Source organism: Quercus robur, chromosome 3 (genome assembly GCF_932294415.1).
Source record: "Quercus robur chromosome 3, dhQueRobu3.1, whole genome shotgun sequence".
Taxonomy (NCBI): Eukaryota; Viridiplantae; Streptophyta; class Magnoliopsida; order Fagales; family Fagaceae; genus Quercus; species Quercus robur.
The window spans coordinates 45,814,477-45,827,480 of NC_065536.1; the positions used below are offsets into that span (position 1 = coordinate 45,814,477).

The 13,004-nt window shown below is 38.6% G+C and overlaps 2 protein-coding genes across 2 annotated transcripts; both read right to left on the reverse strand.

The window, feature by feature from the left end:
• Positions 1-3,612: 3,612 nt before the first annotated feature.
• Positions 3,613-4,149, reverse strand: LOC126719656 (uncharacterized). The gene has a single exon (XM_050422188.1). It carries the CDS (start codon positions 4,147-4,149, stop codon positions 3,613-3,615), a length of 537 nt encoding a protein of 178 aa, XP_050278145.1.
• Positions 4,150-5,394: 1,245 nt separating this feature from the next.
• On the reverse strand, positions 5,395-5,922 carry LOC126719657 (uncharacterized mitochondrial protein AtMg01250-like). The gene has a single exon (XM_050422189.1). It carries the CDS (start codon positions 5,920-5,922, stop codon positions 5,395-5,397), a length of 528 nt encoding a protein of 175 aa, XP_050278146.1.
• Between the last annotated feature and the right edge of the window lie 7,082 nt (positions 5,923-13,004).

The window sequence follows — 13,004 nt, forward strand, 5'->3', positions numbered from 1 at the left end:
TATATTATTAGTTCTTTTATAGCATCATAGTTCAAATCAGTCCTTTAGCGATATGGTATTATCTCAGTAGTAGGGTAATTTCAAGTTAATAAGTGTGTTTATATGGTAAAAATCATATGTTTTTCTTATTATTATTAAGTCAACATAAGGGAAAACTTCTATAGTATCCAAAACATTATGACCTTCATAATAATAATAATAATAATAAACAAGGATTAAAGGCTCCATAGTTACAAATAAAAGAGGAAAAAATAGGATGGAATGAAGGGAGAGAGAGATCTCATCTCAGTGCAGCAAGTATTAAACTAAAATTTTGGTGAGTATGTGTGCATAAGGCATGAATAAGGTAATGTGGGCTGTTTTGAGTGAGTGGAATGGGATTAACACTGAGGTTAAGAGACCTTTATGGGCTATGATTGTGTGAAATGGGGAAAAGAGTATTTGAGATTAGATGATTGTAGGCTAAAGATGATGAGTGGTGAGCTTGAGGAAAGCTAAACCACGAATAAAGTAGTAAACAAACCAAGAGTATCAGAGAGGGTAGCTGTCCTCCTGTGGGCTGAGATGTGGGTGTTTTTATAATGGAGTTTTAGAGAAGCATTAATTAACAAGAATCCAAAAAACGTATAACTAATCAGAGGTAGTGAATCAAGATTAATCTTCCTGGGATTTTTGGTTAGAAGTAGGAGATTTACTTTAGGGGCTGCCTTGCTTCTTTGGGTAATGATGAGATTTTAGAGTGCTTTGCATTAAATGCCAGGATTTCTGGGACTGAGCCTAATCAATGGGATTAAGGCGTGTATCAGGAACAAATTCTAATGCGGCAACTGAGATTTGGTCCCCCAAGAAGTAAGATTTAACACCCCAAGCCAGGTGTTAAACTCTAAGTCCACTTTAGGGGATTCCACTGAAAATCCCTTTATGTCCTCCAAACCACATGTTTCCAAATTTTCCCCTTTAGGATTCTTGAGTTTGGTACATGAATCATGTCTTGAACGTTTTTAACATTTATAGCATCAATTTGTTGAGGTTTGGACAACTTGGTTTCAGCTCTTCTTTCATTGGAGGTACAGTCTTGAGGAAGATGATGGAGTTTCGTCATCTTTCAAACTTCAGCTGATATGACAGCCCTTTGACACTGTTCACGTCAGGTAGAGGGTGGCCGAAAACTGATGGGACAGCCCCTAGTTCATCCTCAAAGGCTTGGTTCTTTTGTAGGGGTCTCTAGTTGTTTTTTAGTTAGGGATGAATAAAGGCTGGTTACCCACTTTCAAGACTCTTATTGGAGATCTTTTTGGGCTAGAACTTTGCTCCATTTCATCACTTTTAGTTGGGCCACATGGCCCTTTCTTTGCTTGGGCTTGTTCCTTACTTCATGAGATTTTTGGGCCTACAAAATGGGCATTAAAGACATGTTTTGCCATGGGTCTTTTACTCCTCATGGCTTAGTTGTTAGTAGAAATAAAATGAATCCATGAGCTTTAATAAATATCTATGATAGATTTTGGGTATTAATTCCCATGGGCTTTAAATAACAACTTGTTTAGTTTCTCATAATTTTTACTGTAGATTACTTTGTAAATGATATTTTATTTGGGGTTTTTTTTTAATAATGACCTCCAATATTGTTCTTGAGAATAATATTTACTATGAGTTTTAAATAAATATGGTAACAACCACTATAATGGAATAATGTGATGTTCTCATGAGTTTCTCTATAGATAATCATAATGGACATGTAGGATGAATAATTACCATGAGTTTCGGTAATAAATATTATAAAGGTTGTGATGTAAGATAGATAGTAAACATGAGTTTATAATATGAAATAAATAAATGTCATGGATCTAATAATCATAACTTTCCATAGGCTTTTATAAGATGATTGCCATGGGTTTTGAGAACAGATAATTCATAAATTCTATGAGCTTGTAATATTACAGTAATATGTTTAAGAATCTAAAGTATTGTTCATTATTGGACTTTTAAGTGAAATAACTATGATATAGTATTTTGCCCAGTATTAATAATCTTGGACTTTTGATAAAATAGTGCCAAGTAGTTAGCTTGGGCTTTTAATAGTGCCAACATAAGTTGGGCTTTTGATATTGCCAATGAAAATTGGGTTTTGATATTGCCAGTGAGAACTGGACTTTGATATTACCAATGAGAATTGGGGTTTGATGCTGTCAATGAAAATTGGGCTTTAAATATTGCCAGCGAGAACTGGGCTTTGATATTGTCAATGAAAATTGGGCTTTTCAAATATTGTCAAATATAAGTATTCTTGGATTTTGAAATTGCCAATGAGAATTGGGTTTTGGATAAATAAATTGCCATGAGTTTAAACCATGGGTTTTGATTATGGATTTGAATTCCATTGATAAAATTGTTTTGCCATGGATTTGAATCATGGACTTTTCAAATATTGTCAAGCATAAGTATTCTCGGACTTTAAATAGAATAGGATGTGTGTATTAGGTTCATAGGGACGGTTTTGGGCTTAGCTAAATAATGATAATAGAATTGGATAAAATATGAGTTTTTTTGGTTTTTTGTGATAGTTTATATCATGACCAAATTTAGATAATGAGATATGAAATATTTGTGATTAATATAATAATAAAGCAAAAAAATTTCTTTTTGGGAAAACCCAATAACTTATTAGTGGCATTTGAAAATAAATAGGTGGTACTCAAATAAAGTTAGGTGTAAAAAAAAAGTACTCTAACAAATATAAATATATTAAAAAAACCTAAAAATTAGTATCAATGTAACTCCTTAAAGGCAAACAACACTAATAATTAAACAACAATAGTAATTTACTAGGGTTTCTGTGAACTAATTGGCTTTATATAGGATAGGAAGAACTGGTTATTTTAAAAAATTATTAATTAATTATATAATATATTTTAAATATATATTAAATATATGGGTGGGCCGGATCGGGTTTGGCGAGTTCGGAATTTTATGACCCGAACCCAACTCGACCCGCTATCAAAAAAAATTTTGTAACCCAACCCAACCCACCAAGCCCTAAAAACCGACCCAACCCGACGGGTTGGGTTGGGTCATCAATTTTGGCGGGTTGGCGGGTTGGTTGCACACCCCTATTTGTTGTCATGATTAATGCAAGATAACAAACATAATAACCTAAACTATTCTAAGAATAGAGAATTACTATGTTCACAATATTTTCACTACATTTTCACAACAAATCACAAATGGTAAATTGTTATTATTTCTAATTTGAAAATATATTGATATTAATTTTTTGTCCACTAATAACAATCCGTAATAACCTGTCACTTAGGATTTGTTATAAAAGTATTGTGAAAATGTCGTGAACATAACATTTCTCTTCTAGGAATATGATTAATATATAAGTTGAATCGTATTTGGGTAAGCCCAAATGAGATCTTCCTTACTCCTTCTGAACTTTCTTGAGATAAGTTGTCTTGGATAGGCTAGAGATTTGAGTAATTGCCATGAAGATAAGGTATGGCCAAACTTTTTTTTTTTTTTTTTGAAAGGAGAATATTCATTCAATTAGATAGATAAAATATCATGATACAAAGCTTCCATGGTTGGTGGGGGAGATTCCTCCATCAGTTACAAATCCTCATCTAATGTATGTCTAGCATGTTGAGCCAAAGCATAGGCAACCCTATTCCCACCCCTCCTAATACAACAAACATCAGACCAAAGCAATCCCCTTATCAAATGGCGAATATCATCCACTACATTGCCGAATAATGAAGTGTTTTCCTCGGAAGAAGAGATAGCATGAATAACATTGTTGTTATCTCCCTCAATAATCAGCCTGGAAAAGCCAGCATCCACAGCAAATTCTAAAGCTCTCCAACAAGCAAGCAACTTTGCTTCATCACTGGTGTGCACAGCTGATCCACAAGCAGTCATAGTAGCCATTACCTCCCCCTTTTCATTTCGAACAATTGCTCCAAACCCAGTTCTGCCTAAGTCCGAAAATAATGCAGCATCAAAATTGATTTTGTACACCTCTGATGGTGGTGGTTTCCATACCTCTCCATTCAGTTGCTGTCTTGGCTGAACATTAAGCTGTGTTTGAGCCCGTTGAAAATCTTCAATACCCTCTGCACGTTTGTTCAAGCAAGTCAGACTCTTCATTTTTCCTCCATGCAACAAAGAGTTTCGCTAATTCCAAATTAGCCAAGCTTGAGTCCAGAACAACTCAATCTCTTCTAAATTTAGCCGCTCCAAAAATTCCTCCATCAGTTGCAACAAATCGGACTGACCCTGCTTGTATTTCTGCAGTTTACGGACACTACCAACCCAAATATCTTGGGCCACTACACAGTCCCACAGAGCATGGATGGTGGATTCTGGTTCTCTTGTACATAAGGAATATTTATCTTCATGGATTACCTTTCTTCTGGTCAGGTTCACCGCTGTTGGCAAAATCTCACGGCAAGCTTGCCATGCGAAAACTTTAATTTTATTAGGGATCCGTAACTTCCAAATTGTAGTCCAAACCTTTTTTGCAACACAACCCCCAGATGTTCCAACTTGAGCTGTAGTAGTAAGGATTCTTCTCGCCACATGATAAGCAGACTTGACAGTGAACATACCTCTTGGATTATGCATCCAAACTAAGGTATCAGCTACATATCTTCGGCTCAATGGGATTTGGCAGATTGCGTCCGCTTCGTCTTTGTGAAAGATGGTTCAATATCTTCATACACTCAGCTCCGGATTGATCAGCTCACACACCATCAGATCACCCCAATTTTCTTGGATCGGATTTAGGACCTTGTTTGTAGGAAAATTCAGGAGCCACTTATCCTTCAAGGCATTGATTGAAACTCCATTACCAACCCTCCAACAATGGCCAGATTGGAGAATAGGCATTGCAGCCATCAAACTTCTCCACACATATAAGCAATTGGGTTATTCTTTAGCCTTTAGGAAATTTGATCTTGGAAAGTACCTTGCTTTAAAACATTGGTAGAGTAGTGAATCATTGCCTTTTACCATCCTCCACCCTTGCTTGGCCAACATGGCTAGATTAAAAGCTCTCAAATCCCGAAATCCCAGTCCACCTTCTTTCTTTGAAACAGTCAGCTTATCCCAACTCTTCCAATGAATTTTCCGTTCATTGCCCACTTGACCCCACCAAAATTTTGCACATAAAGCATCTAATTCATCACATAGTTTCAAAGGGATTTGAAACACACTCATAGTGTAGGTGGGTATGGACTGTGCCACAGCCTTGATGAGGATTTCTTTGCCAGCTCTAGACAATAACATGCCCTTCCATCCTTGGAGCTTCTTCCAAATTCTATCTTTCAAAAATGAAAAGGTGTGATACTTGGCCCTCCCAATCAAAGTTGGTAGACCAAGGTATGTTTCAAACTAGTCAACCTCCTTCACTCCCAAAGCTTCCAAAATCTGACCCTTCTGGCTATCTGAAGCGTTGCTGCTGAAGTAAGCTGAAGACTTTTCCAAATTTATACTCTGCCCAGAAGCTCTTTCATATATTTGGAGGATTTCTGCTATGGTTTCCCCTTCAGCCCAAGTTGCCTGGCAAAACAGCAATGAGTCATCAGCAAACATAAGGTTCGTGACCTTTGGTGACCCTCTGTAAATGGAAACTCCCTTAATCCATCCTTCTAATTTTGCTTTTTTCAACAGTGCAGTAAAGCCTTCTACACACAATAAGAATAGGTAGGGTGATAATGGATCTCCCTGGCAGATTCCTCTAGATGGATGGATCATTCCATAGGGTTTCCCATTTATCAGAATAGAAAAGGATGGTGTTGTCACACAGCTCATCACCCTTTCTATCCAATCAACTGGAAACCCCAACTTCTCCATAACCCGTTGAAGAAAGTGCCACTCCACACAGTCATAGGCTTTACTGATATCCAACTTCAATGCCATAGAACCCTTCTTCCCTTTTTTTTCTTGAGTGCATGTGGAGTGTCTCCTATGCCACCAACACATTATCAGTGATCAACCGCCCCGATACAAAAGCACTCTGAGTGGGTGAAATGATCTGAGGCAAAACCTGTTTCAACCTGTTTGCCAACACCTTGGAAATAATTTTGTAAATAATATTACACAAACTTATAGGTCTAAACTCAGACATTCTCTCTGGATTTTTAACTTTATGGATAAGCACAATATTTGTATGGTTAATATTAGGAAGCATATTACCATTATTTAAAAAATCTAAAACAGCTATAACAATAGAATCACCCACAACATGCCAGAATTTTTGATAAAAAATGGGCATTCATACCATCAGGACCTGGAGATTTTATTGGTCCCATCTGAAACAGAGCCACCTTCACTTCTTCAGCAGTAAACTCAGTAGAGAGAAATTCCCACATGTCATCAATCAGCAAACACTGCACTGCATTCAGGCACTCCTCCATCTGATCCCCCACTCCTGCATGAAAAAGGTTGTCAAAGTAGGCTGAAGCTACCCCAACCACCTCCTCCAACTCCTCCACCCACTGCCCATGATCATTCCAGATACCCCTTATATAATTTTTCCTTCTTCTTTGTGTTGCTTTGGAATGGAAAAATTTGGTGTTCTTATCCCCATGTTTTAGCCAATTTATTCTAAGTAGCCAGAATCACCCAACATGCCAATAGAATTTTTGATAAAAAATGGGCATTCATACCATCAGGTCCTGGAGATTTTATTGGTCCCATCTGAAACAGAGCCACCTTCACTTTTTCAGCAGTAAACTCAGTAGAGAGAAATTCCCACATGTCATCAATCACCAAACATTGCACTGCATTCAGGCACTCCTCCATCTGATCCCCCACTCCTGCATGAAAAAGGTTGTCAAAGTAGGCTGAAGCTACCCCAACCACCTCCTCTAACTCCTCCACCCACTGCCCATGATCATTCCAGATACCCCTTATATAATTTTTCCTTCTTCTTTGTGTTGCTTTGGAATGGAAAAATTTGGTGTTCTTATCCCCATGTTTTAGCCAATTTATTCTAGACCGTTGGGCCTAGTAAATTTCTTGCTTTTGTAGAAGATCATCCATCCTTTTGCTCAAACCCAAAAATTTATCTTTTACAGCTTCAGTCAATTTGGATTTCTTTGATAGCAATGGTATCTGGATCAGTTATGGGAGACCCCTAAGCCATAAGCTCCGCTCCACAAACCTTTATTTTTTCTTGTATTGCTGCTAAACCAACCCTTTCCTCCCCTGCCTTCCCCCAGGCCTCCTGAACAACCTCTTCACAATCAATCCAGAGCAACCAAGATTCCTCAAACTTGAAGCTTCTTCCACGTTGCTGCCTTGGTTGTGAAAAGGATTGAACATCTAGTAAAATTGGTAGATGATCCGAAGCATGAGTTGACAAATGCACAATTTTACTGAATTGAAATCTATCTATCCATTCCTTATTTGCAACACCTCTATTATGCCGAATCTTGGTGTTAGCTTCCTCGGGTCTCTTATTGCTCCAAGTGTATGGATACCCCTTATATCCTAGGTTTTGAAGATGACAAAAATTTAAAGCCTCCCTAAAGGCTTCAATTTGAGAAAATTGTGGCTGCCTGGCACTCTTCTTTTCTAAAGCATGTAAATAAGCATTAAAATCTCCAATTACCACCCATGGTCCCACTACGAAGGATTGTAAGTATTTCAACAATCTCCAAGAATTTTCTTTCTGTTGTGCTTCCGGCCACCCATAGAAACCAGTCAAGTACCACACAAAACCATCTTCTTCCGTGACTTTTGCTAAAACATGGTTAACAGTAAAGTTAATTACCTCCAAACTAACTTCATTTTTCCACAAAAAAGCCAACCCTCCTCCAAAGTCCGAATGTTTTACAATGATCTTATTCTGAAACGGTAAGTTTCCATACAAATAATTAAAACCATCTTTATCAAGTCTTGTCTCCATTAGAAAACATACCGTGGGAACTTGCTCCCTCACAATCTTGCGAAGGCTTCAACCTGTCTAAGGGTTCCCAAGCCCTTAGCAGTTCCAGCTTAACAACCTCATTGCTCTCGGCAAGGGTGACTCTCCACCCCCGCCGATACATTGTCTTTGATTTCCTCATCATTGCTCAGTTTACCTTTCTTCAGAATCTACTCTTCAATCTACCCCTCCTTGTGTTTCACGTGTATCTCACATTCCCAAGCCAAGTAGTGCAATGGACTGAGTGAATCCACTTAAACCAAAGTCCATTCTGTTTATACGGGTCCATGTACCTTTGGGCTTGTTGTTACTAGGCCCAATCAGGTCCGGGGTTGAAGTAAGACTCCCAATTTTGAAAATCTGGTCTTCTAGTGATATAGGCTTCACGTGATCCACACCTGTATCATTATTAATCACTCTCGTTTCCTTCACTTCAGGAAAACCCGTGTCTAGTTGATTAGGATGCTGAATTTTAGGGCCGGTTTCCTTTAATGCAAACTTTGTGACCGTAACGTTTGCATGGCAATTAATATCCAAGCTGTCAACGTGCAAAAGTTCCGCCCCTTTTCCTTGAATCACAGCATTACCCTTATCTGTTTCTCTAGGGTTTCCAAGACTGAGGACATGTGCCTCCATCTTCCCCAACGGACCTCCTTGATCCGCCTGTACATCACTCTTCTCTGCCTCACAGCCCATACCTTCCTCAGAGACAAAGCTCGGACCTGTCGCTTTACTACCTGGAACTCTTGGACGACCCCTCATTGCCCTAAGAAACTCTCCATACTGATATTCTATGTGGCCTCCTTTTTTCTCCACATCATAATGGACTACACAGTGCTTCAGATCATGGCCTAAAATTCCACAGTAGTGACAAAACATGGGCAATCTCTCATACTTAAAGGTCACCTATGACTTCACACCATCTGAACCAGCTATAAAACCACCCCTTCAAATAGGTTTAGAGATTGGTAAGGCCACTCGGACTCGCATAAACATACTGAAATCATCCTTTTTTTTCTTCCATTCCACCTCCTCTACCTTCCCCAATCGACTCCCAACTTCCTTCACCACTTGAGGGGAAACCATATTAAATGGTGCCCCCCATATTTGGACCCAGAGAGATGCAGCCTCCAGTCTAATATTTCCCACAGTCATGCACTTTTTCCACCGTTGCAATAACAGTAATTGATTATCAAAGGTCTAGGGGCCTCCTCTCAAAATCCGATCCAAATCAAACTCAGATTGAAATTTGAACTTGAAGAGATTCGACCCTACTTCAAGGATTTGCATTGATTCATTCAATCCCCAAGCTCTCCTTATTGTATTCTTCACAGCCAGTTTATTATAAGACTTGCATGTACGTAATTTTCCAATCAAACTCAGATTACAACTTTCAATAGCTTCCCTTCTTCCTTCATCTGAGATAGCAATAGTTTCTTCCTCTTCAGTTGTTAACTTCATCTTGTCAAGACTATCACACACATCATCCTCCATTTTTCTTAGGAAATTGATAAGGTTACCCTTCGCACACAGCCAAGGGAGAGAGTACTCGTACTAGTACGAGAGGGAGAGCTCCACAAGAAGGAGAGTCTATTCCTAAACCAGATATGGCCAAACTGAGTAGGCGTTTGCTAAATTTGTGTTAGTTGTTATAAAGTTAAAAGACATTTAAGATTAAATTTGTCTTTTTAAAAATATTAGTAGAATTTTATTAAATAATATTAATGCGTACAATGGGAACAAGAAATAACAGACACCAATTGTTTTGACCAAACAAATGCCTCTATCTTTGGCAAGACTTGTAACTTGTAAGCGTTTGAACAAACATGAATTCAAGAAAGGAAATTTAAACCAAATTTGTGCTTTTAATGGGTTAAAGCCTAGAAAGGAAATTTAACATTTTTTTCAGCTAATCACCCAAAAAGTAAATAAAAGAAAAAAAATTTCTTTAGTACTTAAAACTTTAAAATTGTTGTCAAGCTGGTCATTTTGTTAAGGGGCCAACAAAAAATGGACTCACTGAACGACCGCAATGCCTCCGACCAAACTTGACATCCATATACAAATTTTATATATAAGATATAAATATGAAATATAGAAATATACAGAGTTGGGTTCAAGTTACACCTGGTGTAACTCTAAACAATATTACACCACCCAATAACTTGTTATAAAATTCCTATTTTGAAAATCTCAGAACTGAATTACATGTTCTATATGTTCTTAACAATAATGCCAATTTTTATGTTAATCGGATATTATTTATCATTTGATGCATAAACTTATCTTCTATGTATTACTTTAACCTACAAAAACTTGAATTAAAAAAATTGATTGATGACATGACTATTATCTTCAATCACCTTAAAATTTTGCAAGTAGGGAGAATATATGAAGATAATATTATCTAACGATAGATTTGTTAAAATTTTCATCCAATTAAAAAATATTGAGTGGTTACCGCTTTTCTGTCAAATATATATATATATATATATATATATATTGTAGGGGCCTTTTTTGTGTATGGTGTATTGGGCTGGGCTGCTTCCTGCGGTGATGGGCCCGAATGTTTCTGAGTAAGGGAGTTGGGGCCGATCCAATTGTAACTCAACTTGGACCGGTTTGTGCACAAACTTATGCCTTGTCTGCTAGGAGTAAACTTACGACAAGCAGCACTGTTGCAGACGAATTACGGCAGGCAAACATAATAATAATAACCAAAAATAGAGTATCTGATTATTTAAATAAATGGTTATGTCATCCCTACTTGTAAAGCACGATTACAGTCATGATGATGTCAATCACAGAAAAAGTAAAGAAAATAATACGAACTAATTAAATGGGCATAAATCAAGTTTTTAGTTTAGTCTGCCGGAACAAAGTCAAAGAGGGGAGAACGCCTCTTCTCAATACAAATAATCTCCCAGGAAAAAAAAAGATCCTGCCGTGGGGATTAATGACTTTGAGGGAGTCGGACCTGAATGGTTATTGCCTAAAAAGGAGTCCTTGTTTACGTTTTGGAAGAGAGCAAGATTTGAAGGGGGAGAGAGGGAAACCGATCTACTGGTGCATGCGCACTGTATTACCTCTCATTCTTCCTTAATTTTCTCTCTTTTCTTTCTCTGTTTTCTTTCTTATATTTTTTTCTCTTCTTTTTACTCTGTTTTTCTTCCTACTCCGTAAGTGCTTTGTTTTTTTATCCCCTTTTCAGGGCACGACAAGGGCCCTTTTATAGTGCCTGCCGTGACCAATGTTTTACCGTTTTGCCCCTTAACCGCCTTTGTCTGGTCTGGGCGTACTTGTTGATCACCAGGTCTGTGCGACATTCACCCTTGCCAAACAGAGGCAAGTTTGTTTCGTTCCTCTGTATACCGTAACACTTCTTCCTGCCACGGTATAAATGCTTTCTCTCTCTACTCTCAAGGCATGCACCCAACGGTTCCCCCTTAAACTTGCCTCTTTTGGGTGGTCTATCATCCCAGTAGGACATACCTCCCAAAAGGGCTTGGGTAGGAGCCGCAAAATAGATCTTTTCCCCTCTCCCCACCACCAAACCATACCCCCTTTACCTCTTACCTCTGGCTCATGGCCCCACCACGTCCTATATTGGCTGGGTACAGGCTGGTGGTGCCTAGGCCTTGCGCGTGCTTTCCTTTCAGATATGTCCAAGAGTTTGCCTGTTGCTCATGTGTCTGCCGTGATCTGGAGGCTCTCCGTCCGTGCTTTCTGACATTTTATGTGGGCTTTTCTTTGGTTTCTCGCTTCATTCAAGAGTTGTGCTTTGTCTGATGATGGGCCTTACATTTCTTTGGTCTACTCTTGATTTTCTTTATTTCTTACAACGTTGGACTGTTATTCTTGCCGTAATAACTTAATCCTGCTGGACCTCTTTTGGGCCAGCCGTTTATCCATTTTCTCAGTGGCCTGTCATGAGCACTGTTTTGCTCTTACTTATGGGCTCCTATGTCCCTTTTGGCTTTCCTTTGGGCATTCACGGCCCGATTGCTTTCTTTGGGCTTCCTCGGCCCGTTTGCTAATTCCACACTCCCATGGGTTTTTTACTAACTTCATTGGGCTTCCCCGGCCCAATAACCTTATTCTTATCTTTGGGGTTCATGGGCCTGTCATAAACCCCTTACTCTCTTAGTTTGCATTGCCTTGGGCCTGCGGTGACCCTTTCTCACTTTTCTACCTTATACACTGCCCATGGGATGCTATTTCTTTCTTTCCTGACTTCTTTGAGCCCGCTTGCCTCTTCAAGACCCATTTATTTATTTGTTGGGTCTGTGATCCATTATTCCTGCCGCTTGGGCCTAATGGGTTTTTTGTTATCTATTTTGTCAATTCTTTGTAGCCCTCATTATTGGGCTTTTTTGTCTGCTTGAGCTTCTACAAATAGCCCTCAACATATATATATTGAATTGTGTAATATTACTTAGAGTTACACTAAGTGCTACTTGAACCTAATCCAAATATATAATATATTAATATCCAATATATAGGCCAAAATGGCCCATTAGCATTAATTTTTGAAATATTTAGCAACAGAGCACTGTTTCGGAAATAATTAGGAAAATACCACTTTTCCTGGTACTCGAGCTTGGTGAGCTCGAGTACCATGTTTTTTTAATCCACTGTCGCCCCATATTCAAGGAGCTCTATAGTGCCGTTTTTAAGCCCTATAGTGACGTTTTCGGGCCCTATAGCGGCGTTTTTAAGCCCCCATACCAGGTTAAGGGGCCCTATAGTGACGTTTTCGGGCCCTATAGCGGCGTTTTCCTGCAAAATTTTTTTTATAAGTCCCCATAACAGGTTAAGGGGCCCTATAGTGGCGTTTTTATGCCCTATAGTGACGTTTTTGGGCCCTATAGCGGCGTTTTCCTGCAATATTTTTTTATAAGTCCCCATAACAGGTTCAAGGGGTCCTATAGTGGCGTTTTTAAGCCCTATAGTGACGTTTTCAGGCCCTATAGCGGCGTTTTTTTTTTTTTTGAGAAGATGTTTGACCAATGAAAAGATGGTACTCGAGCTCACCATGCTCAAGTACCAGAAAAAGTGGTATTTCCCTAAT